We start from the raw sequence: 20830 nt of genomic DNA, 5'->3' as shown, positions 1-20830 counted from the left end.
TGTTGTATTTATAGGAGCTGTAAGCAAACCGAAGGGCGCTGCCGCATGACGCGGGAGACTTTTAGAAAGGACATCAACCTTCCAGAACTGGATCCCAACATCTGTTCGAAATCATTATACCCTCTACTATAAAAAATAAAAGGGTACACAAAAGGTCCGAGACACACGAGTCTTGCGGGATATAAAATTGTGTAGAAAATTGTCGGTAAACATTTTTACAGTTTATTTGCAGAGAGAGAACGGAGAGCAGAGACCAGAGAGCGTGGAAACGCGATGCGACGCGACTCGTGGCCCCACCCAATCGGTTGTTTATTTGTGGGTGATGTGGGCGATGTGGGGTTGTGGTTTTGGACTTTTGTGTTGGGGGCAGCATGCTCTTTTATTATACTACGCAGGAGAGGAGCCATGGAGGGAGAGAGGAGCAACAATGCTGCTCAACGGTTTGGCCTTAATGAGGTCATGTGTGGCGACCACGACGAGGACGCCTCGGACGACTAGAACGACCAGAAACCCCCGACGAGGTTGGTGATTATGATGGCATGAAATTAACATTTAATTTGAGTTGAAGCGCCACCTAGCGCGAATGGCTTTTTGGCTAATTTATGCCTCGACCGCCACAGCCACCGCCACCGCCAATGCCGCCACCGTCGTCGTCGTCGTCGGCGGCGTCGTCTGAATGTGGCATCATTAGAGGGTGGCCCAAAGTTTTGCGGTCGGTCGGACAATGGCATCTAATTTATGTTTGTCTTAGCAGATGCTGCACCACCCCCACACCCCACATCCCACACTTTAGAAGGCAACAAGTACCAGAGGGAAACCCCCGCCGCGAACCAGTTGAAAGTTTTTCCACATAAAAGTTTTTGGCCTGTCTGCAAATGAAAGTTTTTTTTGTTTCCCCCTGATTCCAAAGCATAAAAACTTTTCTTTTGGGGCTTATCAATGCTTGCGTTTCGTTATTGAACAGGAACAGAATTTTATTGAAAAAATATACAGAAAGACAGCAGGCATCGCCTTCTCGCCTCAAGTGTTCCCTTTCGAAAATATTTTGTTGCATTATTTATTAATGAGGCTTAAGCAGCGTCTAACATTTCAAAGCCCGCGCCGTCGCCGGCGGCGGCAGAAAAAAGGAAACCGGAAACTCGCCGGCAGCTTAAAAAAAAAGAAGAACAAACCGGGAAAACAGGGGGGAAAATTTGTGCACATTAAATATTAATTTCCATTTCGTAACTGATAAGAGCCAAAGTTTGTTTTTGCGAAAGCCAAAAGGTCAGGGTCTGTTGTAGAGCCGCTTTCAATTAGCCGCGGTCTAGAAGATCCCCTCTATAAATGGCCCGAACAGAGATAGCCGAAGCGAAACCCTTTTGTGGGGTTAATGCCTCGAGAGCCGGAGAGCACACACATAAATCAACGCGTGGATAGTTGTGGAATATTATTTAAGGCACTTTAGACATTCAAAAGGGATGCTGGGGGTTTGGAATTTATACAGCTACGTACAGATACGTTTCACTTGAAGATATTCCTAAATTGCCACTCAACATATTTCTTAGCGGTATTTTCCAGCCCAACCGTAGTCTGTGGAGTATTTCCCAGTACTGGCAGTTCCGTGTGCAACCAACTTCAAGCCATACTCCAGTGGAATGCAACCGAAGCTTCCAAACATATACGCAATATTCCCGTTTTGCGCTAAGAGTCTCTATTTTGAGAAGAATACATAATTTCAACATTGTCTTCGACTTAAGCACAGTACTAATCTTTTTCTCATAAATATATTCCTTTCACGAGAGTATTTCTACTTTAAGTTAATGCGCTAGTCACATAGTTTTGTGCTATCAACCACAATGATTATTAGGCCTATCACCTAGCCAACACTTCATTTGAACCATTGGAAATCTCTAACGGAAACCCGTAACAAAGTGAAACCGATTTCCTGTTTCGTTTTTAATCCTATCAACGTTAAGAGGGTGACGATAATACAAATTTCATGAACGAAATGAAATGTCAACAGTAAATTTACCTTCAACTTTTTCCCTTTTTTTCTGCCGCCTGGCCTTTGATTTTGGGCTTTTCAAATGAGTCCAAAGCCCATTTTTCTTTTTCTGGGGGTATTTCTTTTTCTTCTTAATGGGATTTACAGAGGAAGGAAGAAAAAAAAGAAAACCAAATGTCTACACAGATGCTTTGTATCTGTCTCCAGCATTGGGGCCCCCTTTTTTCTGGGTTGCTGCCGGTGGGGTGTGTGGAATGGCGCATAAATATGTTGGAAATGGACTTGAGAATTTATTTACATAAAAAGGATTTAACAAATAAGGCGACTGCGGGCACGACAATATATACTCTCCAAGAGGTTGACTGTGGACTTGGGTGATTTGTTGTTTGGTTATTCTCTCCTCCTTTGTTATTATAAGCGGGTGACTGATCCTTTTTCGTCCTCCGCCTGCTCTTGTCCCATAGGTTGCTCTGGCAACGCGTTCAGGATGATAATGATGATGATGATGGTTGGATGGCTGGATGGTTGGGTTGTTGCCGGTAGGGTAGGGCATACTTTATGTAAAGGCAGTTTATTGAATTTATCTGCTGTATGCTGGGGCACAATAACCATTGATCAGAAATCGTACAAATTTCATTTGTTGTCCAATGGCAGGAAAATACTTTGATTTCACAATTTTGCACGTTTTCTCCCCCGAACGGGCGGAAAAATCTAAGAAGTTCATTTAAAACGAAGCCAAATGGAGGGGGGAGGGTGAAATTCTTGATAGTGGGGTGGTTGGAAAAACAACGACGATGGGAATGAGAACTTTGTCGCGCTCTAAGCAGCAAATCCTTTCATCCGATTTAAGTAAATGCAAACAAAATAAGTAAATAGCAAGAAGCAACACTTCCTCGTCGCCTTCTCTCTTTTCCTAGTGCCAGTGCTCCTACACCCTCAATGCGGGAGGGTACTACGGTTTGCAGCAAGAGCTTGTTTTGTAGCAAAAAGGAAGCCCTTTTCACTCATTCCTAAAAGTATTTTCCAAGTCTATGAAGTGTTTATCAACACTGGCAGCATCGTGCGCAACCAACTTCACGCCATACCCAAACGGATGCATCGCCGCTTCGGGCGATACCCTTATTTGTTAGGGTATCGTTGCCTTTCAAAGGGTAGCCTTAAGCCGTTCTATCCTTTCCTCCTCCTGTTGCCATTGCAAAAAGGGGCTTATGAGGTTCTCTTCCATCCCATCTTAGACGGGGACTGAACCATCCCCCCGTTCGGCAGCGAGTCCTCTCCCTCCTTTTCATCTTGGCCTGGCACTTGGATGAGAGCTTGTTAAAACTTTAAGTCCGTTTTACTTAACGTGGCTACATTTTAGCTGACAGTTGTAACTGTTTCTGTTGCTGTTTTGGCTTTGATTTGCTCTCTTTTTGCCTTTCTTTTTCGCTCTGTGTCCGCGTCCGTGTCTGTCTCTTTCATTTGCTTACTCTAATACTCTTCCTGTCTCGCTCCGACTCTCATTTAATACTCTGGCTGTCTCTCTTTGGCATTTGTTTGCCTTAGCAACCTTTAAGTTGTTAATTTTTAAAGGCTCACAGGATTAAATCCTTTAACTATTTAACACAACCGACTTTCCTCCTTTCCTCTACTTTTCTTATATTTTTCCCTCTATTTAGTTCCCGCTTTTCCTCTGTTTAGTGCAGGCTCTCTCCCTCCTTTCAGTTTTCTTCTCTTTCTTCATGTGATTTGCCATTTGACAACGCCTTTAATTGACTTGCATTGTTGCCTTCTCCTTCGCATTCGTTCCTTTGGCACACCATCCCATCCCAACCCGCTGTTTGCCACTGCTGCCTGCCACCAAGCCCTGTAATTAGTCAACTCGGTTCCAGCCACTTTTTGCTATTGACACTTGGCCAAAAGCAAAGATGGCTTTTAAGTTCTTTCCCTCCTTCTTCATCTTCATCTGCCTCCTTTTTCTATTCTTTCTTTCTTTTTTGTTTTAATTGAAAGTCCTCTTTTGCGGGGTTTCCTGATTAGGTTTATTAATAGGCCAGGCATCAAGAAAGCAGGCAGGCAGGCAGGCAGCCAGGCATCAGCCAGTGTGGTGTTAAGACAAGTTCCAGTCGGTTGATTATAATGAGTGGAAATTTGGTGTTAATGATGGGATAATTCTGGTCTTGAGGTTGGGGGTTTGACAAGGCTTTTTGGTAGTTTTTAGAATCCTTGACGTTGAATACGGAGTCAAAGCTTAAAAGCAGCAATGCAGCCCAAAAGACCGAGGGGCACAGATGCATGACGCGTGACGCGTGTAACATACAGTGAAAGTAAAGAAATTGGGTCTCAAATATGTACAGGACTCTGATATTTTATAATATTAAAAGAGTACTTTGTATTTTTTTTAGAATTAAAATCTTAAAAAATATTTAAGGCTTAAGGAGGAGGAGCATTAGGAGCATTTTCTCTAGTAGCTTAGGAGTATTAAAAAGATGGAAAGTATCTATAAGAATATTGTTACCGAAAATTATATATTTCTTTTCACATTCAAGATTTCTTTTCATCAATTCATTGAAGGAACCTAAACTTTAAAGAACTTCTAACTACCTTTGCATCTGCAGTTCTACTCCAAACTAATCCCCAAAAAGCTCATTTAATCCGAAGGTCGAAGGGCACTCACAAAAGTACAAAAGAGAACCATTAACAGATCTGCAGAAACTGCTTTCCAATTAGGATTTGCAGCTAACAAAAGTCAAAATCTATCTTAGAAAAACAAAACCTCTTCAATATTTACCACAAATTCTGGGCCTGCAGTTTTGTGAACCATAAACAGCACGTTTTAGTGTTCAGCAAACCATTTAAAAGATCCCCAAAACATGAGTTCTGTTTCGTATCTTTAAAATCCTAGCCGACCGAACCAGTGAAAATTCATTCACTCAGGGAAAGAGAGACCGAGCCCGAGCCCAGGTCCGAGCCCGAGTCCGGGTCCGAGAGAGAGGCATATTTGCCTACATCGGCATAATTTGAAATTAGTGCACTCAATGGCTATGGGTTTCTCTACTTTCCCGACATTTTCCGGCCTGCATATTTACACAGTAGGAACTAGGGGTGAGAGGGGGCAGAGGGGAGAGACGGAGGTGCCACCAGCACCAGCTGCTTCAGCTAAAAATGCAAAAATGCTTACGCTGGCCACCAATTTTTCGTTGGCCAGTCGTTCCAGCAGGATTTTGTGTGTGGGCGAGCATCAATTTCTGCAAATGCAGCTTCCGCACAAAATCCAACAGAAATACAGAGGAGAGTGAGATGGAGATGGATCCCAGTGCCAGAGATAGCAGCACCTAAAGGCGTACCTCTACTACCGACTACCACTGGAAAATGCAACGAAAAGCGCATTTTGGCTGCGAATTTAAAGTTTTTCTGCTGCTGCATAAGTTAAGGCGTGGGCGCTGGGAGCATGAAAAATGCCCCTAATGCTTTGACATTTTCCTCGTTCACCCTCAGTCGCTGTCGCTGTCTCTGTCTTAGCCTGTCTGTCTCTGTCTCTCTCCCTCTCTCTCTCTCTCTCTCTCTCTCTCTGTTGTTGCGGAAAGTGCGGCCTGCCCCTGAAATGGCAAGGGCGTAAAATTGCCGTAACATGACAGCGAACAACTTGGCCAAAAGGTAACTCAAAACGCGCTACAAACACGCACCACCCCACACCTCCAGCACCACCATCACCACACCCAAGGACCCACCATTTCTGCCTAATGTACTCTCCTCTCCAACGCTGTGTTTGTGTGTGTTGACGATATATATACACCTACTACTATATACTATGTAAAGCAACGAAGAATGCCAAGGGTGAGATAGAGAGCCTTTATCAGTGCGCGTTAGAAGAAACTTTTTTATAATGTGTGGAAAAAAAACTTGCATAAAAAATAAGGCACAAGAAAGTCTGCAAAAAATCTAAGGAAAAAACTGTCAACTTTTCTTTCGACTTAGGAAAGGGTGTTTCTGGAAAATTATGCCATATTTTCAAAGGTTTTTTCAGTATTTACTTGATAATAAAAGAACTAGCGATAGATTTAAGGTAAAATTTTGTACACGGGGGAGTAGGAGCTAAAAGCAGCTTTATAAAATCCTTTTTACTCTTATAAATTCATGTAAATCACCCACACTAGTGTAAACTACAAATATCCCAAATAAAATGTGTTCCTTATAAAAAAAAATAAAATAAAATCCTTTCTTAGGGCGCACCACCATTCAAAAACGAGTTTGTTCAAAAATCAATAGTTTGACCACATTTTCCTGGATATTTATAATCCAATCTTTGGTTTTAAGCTTGCCAAAATCCTCTCCTAGTAGTAAAATGTATATAAAAACCCTCCCCATCGTGCAACAAATTCTAATTGACAATCGTTCAGTTCTATGGTAATTTTTCCCCCCGAAACGAGTCTCCAGGGTATCATTATCTTCGGCTTCTTTTCAGGCACTGTCTCCTGCCGCTCTGTTATATTTTTTTCTATATTATTTATGCATTTTACTCTCGGTTGGAGCTGCTACCGCTACTGCTGCTGTTGGCTTTTAATAGTTCTGCATGTGTGTGCACCACACTACCACTCTCGCACTCTCGCACTCTCCCACTGCCCCACACTCTTCGCTCTTCAGTCTCTTTTCGTGTTTACCACATTGAAAAGTTTTCTTTGCAAAGTGCTTGGTACATACAAGCGCGCGCAAATATGCCAAAAAATATGCTACACAAAAATCGCTCAAGTGCAAAGTTTTAACAATTGAAAAGTTCGTATGAACAAAAATATATATGGAGCTGCGTATAGAAAACAAAAAATTGGGCGCCAGCATAGAAGAAGAAATGCTTTCTCCACAAAGTAGTTAACACACACACACACACACCGAAAGTGTGCGGACTGTCAAAGGGGTTGAGCGAGAGAGAGAGAGAGTGTCAAGGATATAGAGGTGTAGATGTGCAAGTACTTCAAAAACTTTTGGCTCCAATTTGTGTGAATAAATGGTTAGCGAAAGCCCAACAACCAGATGTTCAAAGAGCCAAAGGGACAGGTGCTCTGCTGGCTCTATAAAAAACCATTCTGCGTGACTTCATCAAAGAAACATTCATCATTTGAAATCTGTTTAAGTCTTAAACTATTATCCTTTTTGGAAAGCTTAAACAAAAGCGACAACACTTTAGCTCTGTTTATTCTTTAAATTTCCCCCACACCAAAAACCATATCAAATTCAAAGGTTTAGACAGCATACAAAAAGGAAAACAGAAAACAAAGAAGGAAGAGTGGAATGAAGGAGTGAAGAAGTGAAGGAAAATGCCACTAAAAACAAACTATGCAAGCTTTTTCGCCATTTTCTTCTCCTTTCCCTCTGTGCCAGTGGCCTGCGAAGAAGGAAAGTCTTTCTTTCTTTCAGTATTTTCTGTGTGATTTTTTCAGTGCCTGCCTTTCATTCAGAGGTCCTGTGGAGCCACCTTGCCAGAGCAATGAGGTGTGAAGATGAACAGTCGGCAATTGTCTGACGGTTCTGTCTTTGTAGTTGTTGCTTTTCTTATCCACACACCTATGGCCAAACAGGAGCGTCGTCAAAAGGGGGTATAGATGCCACTTTGCGAGCGAACTAATTGAACCTTTCAACTTTTTCTACAGAGTTTTAAGAACCAAGATATTTGACTGCAAAATGTTGTATTTCTTCTGAAGGTTCTTTAAAATTAAATAATAAAAAAACGAGGAGTTCAAAGAGCCAACGGAAAGTTGCGGTTTTTTTAATTCTATTTAGAAAAACTATTCTCTGTCCATTCCTGTTTCCTATACCAATGAAATATTTTTGGTACATTTTAAGAACATTTGAAATAGCATTAATCTCGAAAGTCACTTCCAATCCTATATTGATTTATTCGAGGTCATCAGAATACATTTTCTACTAAAATTTTCTGTTTGTTTCTAATTAAAATCTGTAGGATGATCTAAAGGATTTTTTTTAATACAATTCGATTTATGCTTTCTTTGATAGATTACTTTATTTTATTATTTCCTTAGTTAACGTATTTTACAAATAAAAATATAATTATTTTTTCTTTTACCTTATCAAACTTCTTCCAATTGCATATTAATCCTAAAAATACGATACATTCTTGGCCAATTTGCAATCTTTTAGTATCCATCTTTGAATCTCTTTATCTTCCAACAAAAACAATCCCCCTCTACGCATCTGCCAACAGGTTGGATGAAAGAACAGAAGGACATGGGACATGGGACTGTGGACATCTTTTTGCCTTGGCAGAGGTGTATTTTAGTACAGTTGCCCCTCTTCAGCATAGCCTGCCTCTGCGGCTGTGCCTGGCTGTCTGTGGGCCTTGTCTGTGTGTGTGTGTGTAAAACAAATATCACTCTAAGGCGAAACCAAATCAAATGTAAAACCATCTGTGTGTGTGTGTGTTGTTGTGTGTCTGCTTTGTGGTCGTCTCTCTCTCTCCGTGTGGCATGCCTCTGACTTGGGCAACACACACCTTTTCTAGAAATCCAACAATGTCAACTATGCCACACACAAAAGCGACAATGCTGCTGCTTTGTCTGACTGAAAGCGAGGAAGAGTGGCCGAGAGAGAGGGTGACAGGGGTAGAGAAAGTCGAGAGAAAGTAGTGCGGACTGTTGCCTGCCTTCTTCTGGCTTGTTGCTGCTTAACAAAAAAAAAACAAAATAGTCGCTTACTTTACCTTCCACATTGTCGCCAGAGTTCCCAGCGTTCCATTTTCTCCACTCTCTGAACTCCGTTTGTACCCAATTGTTGCTCTCTTTTTGCTCTGTTTTTACCCAATTGTTGCTCTTTTTTGCAGTTCTTTTACTCCCCTTTCCTCATTTATTTTTCTCCTATTTTACTCATTTATTCCACACTTTTTCTTCCATTTTACTTATATTACACTCCTTTTTTTCCTTTTCCTCACTTATTTCTTTCATTCGTCGGGTCTTTTATTATAATTTGTTTTGGTTTTTCATGCTTTCCATTTGCGTGGCTCACTTTTCTGTGCCCTGTTACTCATTTTTTCACTTTTCCACCTTAAAGCAGTTGAAATAATGACATTAAAATGGACATTACCATACAAACTTACAAAAAAAAAAAACCGAAAGGCACACGTGACCGAAGCTTAAGATACTCTTTGAAGATTAATTTTTCCCAACTATTTCCCTATTTTTCATGCAGAGAACTACAGATAATATCTACATCCATTAGACCCTTGATTCTAATCGAATCATTAGAACTTACTTCACTTTCACACATCATCATACCCTCTTCTAGAATCTAGAGTATATCAAAATCCTAGATTTTCCAGCGCGTGCCGTTTTAACCCCTTGGCGTGTGCCCCATAAAAGAAAAACAAAACAACAAAAAAGGAAAGCCAGACCAGACCAAACCAAACCCCAAAATGAAACCCACAACAACATGCAAATCAGCAGCCAGACCATAACTACAACTACTTCAATTTTATGAGCTCCAGGAGCTCCCAAATGCTGGCCTCGAGCCCCCGACCGCACCGTACCGCACCGCACCGCCAGCCCGCCAGCCCCCCCGCCGCCATTGACAATTATTAGACCACGCCCCTTGTCGTGCTCATAAATTTTGTAATTATTCCCCTGCGTGCGGCAGGGCAGGAAAACCCCCAGCAAAAACAACAGCTTTGAGCCAAAACACACGCATGTCTCAAAGGAAAAGTCGTGTGGAGATGAGTTAAGATCGGAACTGGAACGAATTTATGGCTAATAATATTAAAGGGTAGTGCAATAAATAAGACGGCTTGAGAGGCCTAAGAGTAAACTAAATTTATGAGAAAAATTGTAACTTTATTTAATTGAAAACTTCGGTTAAAATGGGATAGAGAAATGCAATAAATTCTAGCATAAAAATATGGAAATATTTTAGCTGTAAATGAATATGGAAAAACTCGAATATTTCCTCGCCACAGGCATTGCACTATACATTTTTAATCATTCAAATGTAGGCCTAACTTTTAAACTAAATTGGTAAAAAAAAAAATCCAGAAAGAATCAATACCAAAAAGAGGAAAAACTTTTCGTTAAGACACCCCTGAAAATTAAGCAATAAATATTTTATTTCCTGCTTCCCCTAACTCTATAATTGATTAAATTACCTCCCCAGTGGCTTAAAAAACTCGGGGAAATATTTATGAAAAATTTAAACACACAATCGGACAGTCGGAAGCCAAAATCTTGCCAGAAAGATGGAACATTTAAGCTAAAAGCTTGCGGAGCACAGTATTCGCTGGGGGTACTCGTCGCAGTGCAGCCATAAACATTAATTAAAAGTTTTGACCCTTTTTTTGTGCCCCGCTTTCGGTGCTTCAGGGGCTCATCAGCTGCAATATTCATGCAACACACACACTCCGCACCGCACCGCACAGCTACAATAAAATGCACTCAAATTGTTGCAGCGGGAGAATCAAGAGAGAATAGGAGTAAAGGAATAACAGAGAAAGAGACAGAGACAGAGTAACGGAACCAGGGAAAGCAGTGCTTCATATGCCTTAGTGGCCTTATTTGCACGTAGGCCGCTGCTCACCAAAAATTACAAGTTAAGCATTTTTCTGGCCATGGCAAACACTCACACCACAGGATTCGGGGCATGCACTCACACACACTCCCCTGCCCTTCAATCTCCACTCGTTACGGTCCACACACTCACATGACTCATGAATCATTTAGCACACACTCAGGCGGCAAAAACTTTTCTTTTTTTTCGGAAACCTCTTAAAAGAGGCAGGGTATAATGGTATCGGTGACATGTTTGTAACGCAGGAGAAGTATCGTTCATTCCGTGGAAGAAGAACTGTTTTGGGGTCCAAAAATGCCTTGAAATCCCATCAAAATCTCTTGAATTTCTTTACAGAGGGAGAGAAGGAGAGACCCTGCGTTTAAGGGTGGGTTTTTATGTCGTTGGAATCCAAGAGAGATTCTCTGCAGTTCTAGAGCCTGAAACAGCCTGAAGACTACGTTTAAGAGTGGGTTTTTACCTCTGGCAACCAAGAGAGATCCTCTGGAGATCTGTAACCTTTAGTCCTAAAGGCTCCCATTTCAGGCACGAAATATTCTTCTTTAGAAACTCCTCGAAGTCTCTCAAATCTGATCCAATTCCAGGGTATCTCCCTCGTCACTACACCCGTTTAAAGCCTATCCTTACATCTTTTTTTGGTTTGTAACATTTACATTGTTTGCCGCGAAAATTTTCAGTTTTTCAACAAGTTTTTTGGTGATCTTTTTTTTGGAAATCCGACTTGGACATATGGCCAGGACATTGTCATTGTGTTTTGAGTGGAAATGTCCTGTGCCTGCCATCCCACTTTCTCTGGTGCTCTGTGTGTGTGTGTGTGTGTGTGTGGCATACTTTGAAACGTCAGCAGCCGTTCGGGCAGTAAAAACAAATAGACAAGTGACAAATTTCAGCCAAAAAAAACACACACACACACACATACACAAACGAGAGAGCGAGAGAGCCAGTGGCAAGACCGAAGCCAACCAAGCATTAAATTAACATTTTTTCTAATTAAACTCTCTGGCCAGAGAGCCAAAAGTGGTCTGCCAGTTGAGAGGAAAATGCAAAGATTTGCATAAACTGATTGTTTCGATAAAAAAAAAAGAAGAAAAGTTAAAGGTTGACATTTAACTTGGAGAAAATTAGAGCTTTGGAAATTAGAGCGGAAAAGTCAAGTACTATATAAAGGTGTATTTCGACGTTGGAAAGAAATAAAAGTTTTGTTTGCGATGAAACTTTAAGGTGTTTGGTGGTTTTAAGAAGTGCCAGACTTACGGAAGTTTAATGAGAATTTCGAAAGGGTAGCACAGGAAAATAAGAAGTATCTCCAAGCCCCAAAGGTAGAGGCACATATATTTAATAATTATCCTGCTCTCCACGCACTCTCTTACGACTCTTACGGCGGAGCAAAAAAACAAGCCAAGGACTCCGCCTCTGGCCAGTGTAACGCCCATCAATTGTTCTGTCCTGGCAAATGACGATATGGCAAATGCGTATGCACTTTGTTAATGCCCCGCATATCATTATATTAGCAAACATTTCAGATAGAATGTACTCGTCCACACTGCTCAACAATAATAATGCCCCAACATTTATCACGGGTTTTTTTGTCTACACTTTTTCTGGACAAGTGACCGACTAAAGTGGCTCTAAAATTTCAGTGCCCAAATGAGTGGAGAAACCCCTCCCATGCCCCAGTAGGAGGGGGGAGGGGGGGTGCTTTGGGTTTCGCCACTGCCAAAAAGTACAACTGAAGAAAGGAAAGAACGAAGGAAAGATAAATAAATGTGCACGAGGCGGAGGAAGGGCAACAACAAAGAGCAAAATGCCATAAATCTAAATAACAAATTTTTACGAGAAACGAGACCATAAATAAGATGTTTGTTGGTCTGCGGCCTAGCGCAAAAATAGTGTGGAAAAAAGAGCTCCACTCCACTCCACACCACACTTCTGCCCCACCAGACATTTCCCAGAGGTTGCAACAATTCATGAGAGTTCTGTTAATTTAATATTATTACTTTTCATTACAACACAAGGCCTTCCGACCCACGACCCACAACCCACAACCCACAACCCACGACCGCCGAGCCCCGCTTTAATGGCTGGAACAAAATGTTGTTAGTTTTTTTTTTTTTTTTGTTCTTTTGGTTATATTTATTTCTTTGGGGGCACCGGAAGGTCTCCTTCCAAAAATGTCAACACATTAATGCGGCGACCGGAGACGGACGCCTTCATATAAATCAACATTTATCTGCGGCCATTCCGACTGACAATTGAAAATGACCGAAAGGACCTCTCCGACGTCTATATCTTTCGGCTAATTGCGCTCCATTAAAGTTGTGAAATGTATTTTTGTCCCAAGGACAGGCTCGTATTTATCAGTGTTGCAATCAAAAATAAACCAATTTTTAATGCTAATAACAGAAATATGGGCTGATAAATATAGGCTAAGAAATGTTGATGGAAGTCATAAATAAAATCAGTATGAAATTGGGAAGGTGGGGAAAGGACATTCGAATTGATTAAATACATGTAACTTTTTATATATTTTAATTTTTTGGATATTTTTTTGTATCTGAAATTGGGAAAGTGAGGAAATAACTTTCGAATTTCTAAAATAAATAAACTACTTTTTAATTTAACTATTTTATATTATTTTTTATTTATTTATTTAAAAGGATATTCCCTGAAATAAACGGTATAAACCCCTAAAATTGAACCAAAAACCGACACCAAATTCCACCTTTAACCCAGTCCAAAACTTTATCCTACAAAGAAACCATTGATTTATGATTGCTTTTGCCCCTGGCTTCCCCTCTGCTTTCTATGGATTGATCGCACACGTATTCTCGCCGACTGTTTAATTACTTTGCGCTAAAGCGAACTCAATCAAGCCGAAAGTTATCAATTTCGGATTACTCCTACTTTCACCTCCACCCTGCCCTGCCCCATCCACACGGAAGAACAAACAGGAGGTAGGGGAATCGTGGAATCGGCTTTAACCATATTTCATCCCAGAGACTCCAGACTCCAGGAGCCCCATGCCCCACCCCCTCGACCGTAAAACTTGCGGCTCGTATGATGGCAAAACTTTTGCTATATGTTAATTATGGCTACGGCATTTATTTAAGGCTTAATACAGCATATACCCAGGTACATACGAGTATATCGTAGTTTCCTGATGTTTTACTCTTAGTTTTTCCTGGTTTTTGTGCAGAGCGATTTTGCCTACTCCAGGCTTTGGTTAGCGATTTTCCTCCTGGACAGACGCTTGCTCGCTCTGACGTTTTGCTGTTCCACATTCACATTTCTGTTCTGTGTTTTTTCCGTCCGCGCATTCCCTGTCTAAACGAAAACTTTTCAAATTATCGTAGCATCAAGTTTTACTTTTTTTTCTGCTGTTTTTTTCTCTATGCCTTTTTTTGCTGTCGAGTGAAGTGGCACGGAAAGCGGGGGAGAGAATCGGAGTGGATTGGAGTCTGGAGTTGTGGCAAATTAATTAAAACTTGTTGCAAAAATGAGTTCGTTCCCAAAAATAATATTTCGAGGCTCGACAGAAGAAAAAGAGAGTCGCGACAGTCGAGTGTCGAGTCGATTCTGGTGGACTGTCGACAATTGTCGAGGAAGCGGGGACTTTTGTGTCATAATTTTCCACACAGGACAAATTAGCCGGCTTAAATGGGTTGCTGGCGGGACTGCCGGCAGCAGCAGGAAAAAACCCAACAAGTACCAGAGGCCGTTCGGTCGGGATGGGCCCCAAAAACCATTTACATGGCAAACAGCAAACAGTTTTGCATATGTTTTTAGACACTACTTTCCCCCGCCTGTCTGCCGGCAGCAATGTTGTCCAACAGTTTGTCGGTCTGTCAACGCCCGAGGAGCCTTGGTCCCCAAAACAGTACAGAACGGGGGGACACGGGGGGACACGGCGGGACAGAGCAGAAAGAAGAAAAAAAGAGAATGAAAGAGCCGCAACCCGCAACGAGTTGTACAAACATTTCACGCGGCAAAGTGCCGCATAAATTTCAATTTAATGCCACATACACAAAAAGAGGTGCGACAAACTGCAACTGCAGGGGCAACAGCAGCGGCAGCAGCAACAAAAAACATCCGAATGAAGGGCTACCCATTGGGGCTCGAAGCATTAGATACCCTTGCAGATCAGTGCATCGAAGGATGTGTGGATTAAGTGATAGAAAACTCTTACCTGAGCCAAGAAACCCGGGTTTTCTAGAATAACTGAAAGGAGTGCCCCTCGTTGGCTTTACGTTTCTCCTAGGAACCAGCTTTTAGGAACTTGAAAGATCCTTTCCTTTTCCTTGCGGTTAAACGATGTCACGCATCATGTAGCACCGCCCCTCGGTCGGAGTTGGCCATATCTTAAGAAAGAAAGAAGGTTTTCCTACAAGTACTCGAATAATCCTATTCCTATAGTTATGCAGCAGAGCCCCTCGGTTGGTCTGCTTTTCTGGCCTACAGCCTGTTGCTATATCCTCTATAAAACCACAGATAGTGCCCTCTACTTCCAGGGTATGGGGAAAAAAATGAAGCAAAAACAGAGAAAATACATCAGGCAGGATGTGCAATGTTTGCGTTGCCTGTTTTTCTGACTCCCTCTCTCTCTCTCTCTCGCTGTCGCCCTGCAGCTTGTTTATCGCTACAGCCCCAATGCAACCCAAACCAAATGAAATGAAGCGTCTATGAAAGGTAAGTGCCATCCATAGAGAGTGGTGGCAGGAGCCCGGGACGCACAGCAGGCAAGGGGAGGCAGAGCATAGGTAGGAGGAGGCCCGACACTTTCACAAAAGGCCTTGGTGCAAAAATATGAGGCACATTTGACTGCAATTCTGAAATGTCAACACTTTGATTGTTATTTGTTCTTCCAGGTTTTTTTTCCCTCTCATTTCCTTTCTTTCTTTTTAAGTGAGAAAAGTGTTCCGCCCCAGAGTGTGGAATGGACTTGATTAAGAGATGGCATTTGGGGGTGGCTGGTAATTGAATGCAAAAGGGCAATTATGTCGGGGATTGAATATCCAGACAACATGCTAAGGAAATGAAAAGGCAGAGGAAATGCTGAAAAATCCCTAAACATCTGCAGTCTTTTACAGTGCTGCGAAACGCCCAGCCCCTGAAATCTCAGTAGTGTTGCACAATATTGTCTTGGCCACCTTTCTCTTCGTTTCTAACTTTTTTAATAACATTTTGAGACTTATATTATTTGTTCTAAAACAATATAAAACTGGAAAACAATTTACTTGTAATTTTCTGTACTTTTTCATCAATTTTAATTACTTTAAAATCCACTTTGCTGGCGGTAAAGTTCTACTCCTCCAAGTAGTTGCCTTTCCAACTAATTTGACTCTCGACTGATAAAAAAAATTCCTTTTTATTGAAAATGCTTGAACTGAATAAATGTTATATCCACTCGGTTAATTTCAGACACTTGGGAAGGCGCAACTTTCAAGCTGAAATCCCAAGTAAAACTCAACTCATCTTCAAAAAGTTGAGGCAGGAATGCTCCTGCTGCACCGAAAGTTCCCCGAAAATGAAGAGCGTTGAAAACTTAACGTAAACTTAGCCGTTAACTTGCGTGTAAAAGTGGCTCTACGATAAAATGATCAAGTGGATAATATTCTTATACAGTAGTACTTACGGACTGCATCGACGATTGCGGGCGTCCAGTGGAGCAACAACAACGCTAGGAGGCTGGATGCTGCAACAAAATTGGATGCTGCCATCTGCAGACCCATTATATCTATGATCTGTGTGGATGTGTGTGTTTCGGGGGTGATTCGTGGCTGGAGGGGGTTCAAGAGGCCAAGCGACAGTCGATAACAACAACGATAGTTTTTAATTTCGATTATTTACACAGCTTATCTGCCTGTCGCTGTCGCTGTCTCTGTCGCAGTCAGACTTACTCTATTGCTGACGATGGACACCCACTGCCTTGCTCAGTCTCACTCACTCGCTGTCTTTCTTTCGCTGGAGAGAGAGATGGCAGATGGTACACACAGCAGACGATTGCAGGGTTGCAGGGGATATGTTTTCGGGTGTTGAGGAGGAAGAAAGAGTGTGTGGTGTAGGGGAGTGTTTAGTGTGTTTAAGTTGTTGAGGTTTTTTTGTTTCGTTTCAAATATTCAATACAATCGATTCAATCGTTGGTTAAATACATTTTCGCAAGCCGAAAATCATCGGATATAACAAGATGTGTTAGTAAATGCGATGTCATCATCATTATTGGCATGATAGCAACATTTGATGGAATTATTGTAAATGTTGTCACGCCAAATGATGCGATTGTTGTTTCAGTTGCAGTTCCATTTGTTGTTGCAGATCACACATATTGATTGATTGTTGTTGTTTGTTGGTTGTTGTTTGGGGTTTACAGTTGCATCGCAGTTATCATCGTATTGTGGATGATATTCACATGTGGAGGGAAGCTGTTGTTACTTATATGACCATAGAATTTTACCTGGCTTATACTTGAACTTAAATACTTAAAGAACTCTTAAAGAACTACAAGATATATGTATATGTATAGGTTCCATTGATTAATCAAATAAATTCAGAGATATGCAGTTTCTTATTGATTTATTTTCTGAGATGCGATTCAAGTTCCAGTTCCTGCGGAGGAAAAAGAACGATTGTCAAGGTTAAAAGTCTGTGGACCTCAGGACGAGATTCTCAGAGACCTTTGTGTGTGGTTTTGGGGAGGAAAATCTGTGACTTGGTCAAGAAAACAAATAAAAATTCAGCTATCACTCGATTCGCAGGTAAATAGTTAACATTTTCAGTGTCCAACAGGATACTCCTCTAACTAACACCAAAATAATGTTGGTAGAGACTTTTTAGCACATTTTCCACAGGAATATAGTCTTAAACGACAGATGTTTCAATCATTTTTCAGTGTTGCAAAGGCTACTCCTCTAATCAACACTTAATTAGTGTTGAAAAAGACTTCTTTGCAATGAAAAATGTAGCTTTAGCATTCGGTTAGCAAAATCAGGCAATGTCATGGATTTTTACACAGTTCCTTTTCTCTTTAGAGCCCTCCCGGAAAGCGCCCTCATTCAGCCAATCACCTAAAAGCTAATTCCCCCCAAAGGCCAAAGGCCACAAGCCAATAATTACAGTAACAGCCATACACTCTCGACAGCAATTAAAAAGTCGGCTTAGCTCAACGAAAAAATCAAACAAAATAGAGAGAAGGGCCACCACTCGGTATAGGCCAACAATTTGCACCTGACGGTAGAATGCTACTTTTGATTTCTTTACCTTTTCTCTCCCATTCTGTCTCTCTCTCTCTCTGTCTACCCTTTTTTTGCATCCACTTTGTTTACATCAACTTATAGACCCACTTAGCACCAAAAAAAAAAGAAGAAAAACGGAACCATGACTGCATTCAGGCCCTACTCCTTCAATCTCTACCTATGTGTATATGTATGTATGTATTCCACAGGCTATACGAGTATATGCACTTGTAAAAATCAATTAAACTTTTCAAGTGAAGTTATAATGGCTGGCGAACCCTTTCCACTTCTCTCCTGTTTCTGGTGCTTTTTTGGACCCTCTCCCTTTCTCTTATGGCTGCACTCCAGCACTCGCTGTTGTCATACTCTCCGCTTCGTGGAGGGTATTATGGGATTTACTAGATGGTTGTCATGTAAAAAGGATAGGAGTTTCGGTTCACTCCATTGTGTCTTCATAGCAGAAACATTGTATTAGCGATGGTAATTCTTCTTTATCGCTATAACATCGATAGTATATCAACGTAAAATTATCAGAATCGACGGAGTGCCTTTTGCTTATGGGATTATTTTTCTTGAGACTAAAAGAAATTCGCTAGAAACGACTGGGAATCGCTTATATGACATTTTTTCGCTTGATTTATCTATAGCTTCCATTTAAATTAATTATCTTTCAGGGTATCCCAAAGCTTCGACCTTATAAATCTGTATTTTCTTCTCTTGTTTTTGTTGCCTTTCGGCTGGCAGTCAGTTTTCTTATTGTTTTCATAGCCCTCTCGCATTGTTGTTGCAGTTGTCAAAAGTTTTAAAATAATTGGATTTTTTTTATGTGTACGAGTATGTGTACGATGTATGTGTGTGTGTGTGTGCTGTAAGCACAGTGCAGCACGAACATTGCAATGTTGAAGACTGCCAGAGAGGTGAAGGAGGGAAGGGATCCAAAAGGTACTGTGACTGGAAGCACCACTCTAGGAAGCACCACTCTCTCTCTCTCTCTCTCGTCCTGCCCCTCCTTTGCAGGCACTCATTCTATATAAATTAAAATTTTCTTTGTTGCAAAAAGTGGGGGAGGGTCCTCGCGCACTTAATACAGGATTGCCGCAGTCATCGCCATTTGCCATCGTCATCATCATCACCATCACCATCGTTTGAGTATTACCCAATTTCCCAGCTGCAAAGTTTTCAACACCAAATCGTAAACGTCAACAGGCAACAACAGGAGTGCATATGGTAGGGCCAAGCCCCAGTCCCTGCCCAGCTGCCCGGCTCTGGATCTGGCTGTGGCTGTGGGCTGCTAAAACCCCAACCAGACATGACTTCAGACCATGACGAACGTCATGGCCAAAGCGTTATTTAAACAGACAAAAAGGAGGAGTGCAGCCAAATCGACCATTTGAAGTGCCTTCCCGTCACTGGTGGGTCCTCCTTTTCCTTTCGTTTTTTTCGTCAGACAGTATTTTCTATAGCAACAGCAGAGAATAGGAATGCAATTGTTTGAATAGGCTTGAAGGAGCGGTACAAGTTGTAGGAATTTGTGGAGAAAACGTGCTCACATATGAAGGAAAATAAAAGAAAGACCTGTGGAGCGAGGGCGAGGATTACTTTGTTGTATCTAAGAAATAAAAGGCAGCACATCCTTTTACTAAATAACACTAAATTCTTTAGAATATGCAACAAAGAAATGGTCAACTTATTTACAGATAGCTACAAATATCTCTTGGGAAGAATAGTCTCAGGATAGAGCCCGAAGGAGGTGGGTGACCCATTAATTATCTGCTATCACTCTCCTTAATCATACCTTGTTGATTATTAAAATATTCATCTATTAACTAGCACCAGATAAATCGATACCTTTTTTATTTTAATAACAATCCAATGGCTTTCTGCGATTCAACCATTTCCGTTTCTCTTTTATACAAATAAATCGAATTAAATTAATTCCATCGCTAGTTATAATTCCCGCTACACCACAAGTCAAACCAAAGATATATTATTTGAATGTCATCCATTTATTAGGAAAATTATAAATGAAACAACATTTCACGTATTCTGGTTGGCCCTTGAATTACCAAATTTTCCTACTGATTCGTCAACCGCAATTCCTGTTTTCCATCAATCAATCTATCTATATATCTAGCCATCTATCTACTTTTCCGCACATACGAATATATCCACCTTTATCCCTAACTTTTATCTATTTTTAGATAAAATTATTTAGCACACATGTCATATAAGTTTTTATTTTGTTTTTCATTCCAAAAATAAAACTCTCTCTCTGTCTCGTGTGGGGGAAAAACAATTCCCATTTCGATTTCTGCCCGAAAATAAAAGGAAAATTTGTACATCCTTCCCTTCCGCACACAGCTGCTATTTCGTTTAGTCTTTTTTTTTGCTTCTGCTTCTAATAAAAACACTTGACACCAAAAGCGGAGGAAAGTTCCTTAAGAAAAGTGGTGCCAGGCATCTCTTTTGGGTTTGAGTTAAGCGAGCAGCAAGCACTGCAATGGCAGAGGCACTGGCACTGCTCTGAAGGGGCCGAAGGTCCTTGTGAAGCTTTAAGTTCCTTTTTAAAGGACTAGTGTAAAAGTGTATGTTCATATCTATGTATGTCCTGGGGCTATGAATATGACAAAAGAAACAGAGGAAAGGAGAATGAATAGAGAGAAAGAGGATAAGAAATAGAGCAAGGGGGGAAAGTAGAAAACTTTCCAGTTAAAATTCCATGTTTTTAGAAATTTATTCTCAAGTTTTGTGGTTTATCTTAAAAATTAGGGTCTCGTTTTTATAAATCTTTAAAAGAAGGCACGAATAAATATCCAAAAATTGTTTAAAGCAAACCAGAAACAAATAAAATTTCAAATAAAATCAATAGATGAGAAACAAATTTAGAGAAACTATCCATAGTTTCCTCAAAAAAAACGGGGCGTCGAAAGGGTATTTAAACGAAAGATTCTATACAATATTTACGATCTATTCTCAAACATATTTCCCTTCATTTTCCCCCAAATTTTTTGCAATTCTCCAACCATAATTTCACCTTTAAAAGGTCTCCACAAAATGAACGTCAAAGTGGTTG

At 40.9% G+C, this 20830-nt stretch overlaps 1 protein-coding gene across 12 annotated transcripts in view; it reads right to left on the bottom strand.

The window, feature by feature from the left end:
* The window catches only part of Lar (tyrosine-protein phosphatase Lar), a 153646-nt gene that overhangs the window by 99655 nt on the left and 33161 nt on the right, over positions 1–20830 (bottom strand). For all 12 annotated transcript variants that reach the window (XM_015181500.2, XM_015181507.2, XM_015181504.2 and 9 more), the window contains exon 3: positions 16161–16489. In XM_015181500.2, the coding sequence (XP_015036986.1) occupies positions 16161–16257 (97 nt within the window). In that variant the 5' untranslated portion in view covers positions 16258–16489. The remainder of the gene's footprint in view (positions 1–16160; positions 16490–20830) is intronic.

Source organism: Drosophila pseudoobscura, chromosome 4 (genome assembly GCF_009870125.1).
Source record: "Drosophila pseudoobscura strain MV-25-SWS-2005 chromosome 4, UCI_Dpse_MV25, whole genome shotgun sequence".
In the NCBI taxonomy this organism is placed as follows: Eukaryota; Metazoa; Arthropoda; class Insecta; order Diptera; family Drosophilidae; genus Drosophila; species Drosophila pseudoobscura.
The sequence above is the reverse complement of the archived record's forward strand: the minus strand, read 5'-3'. Positions and strand labels throughout refer to the sequence as shown.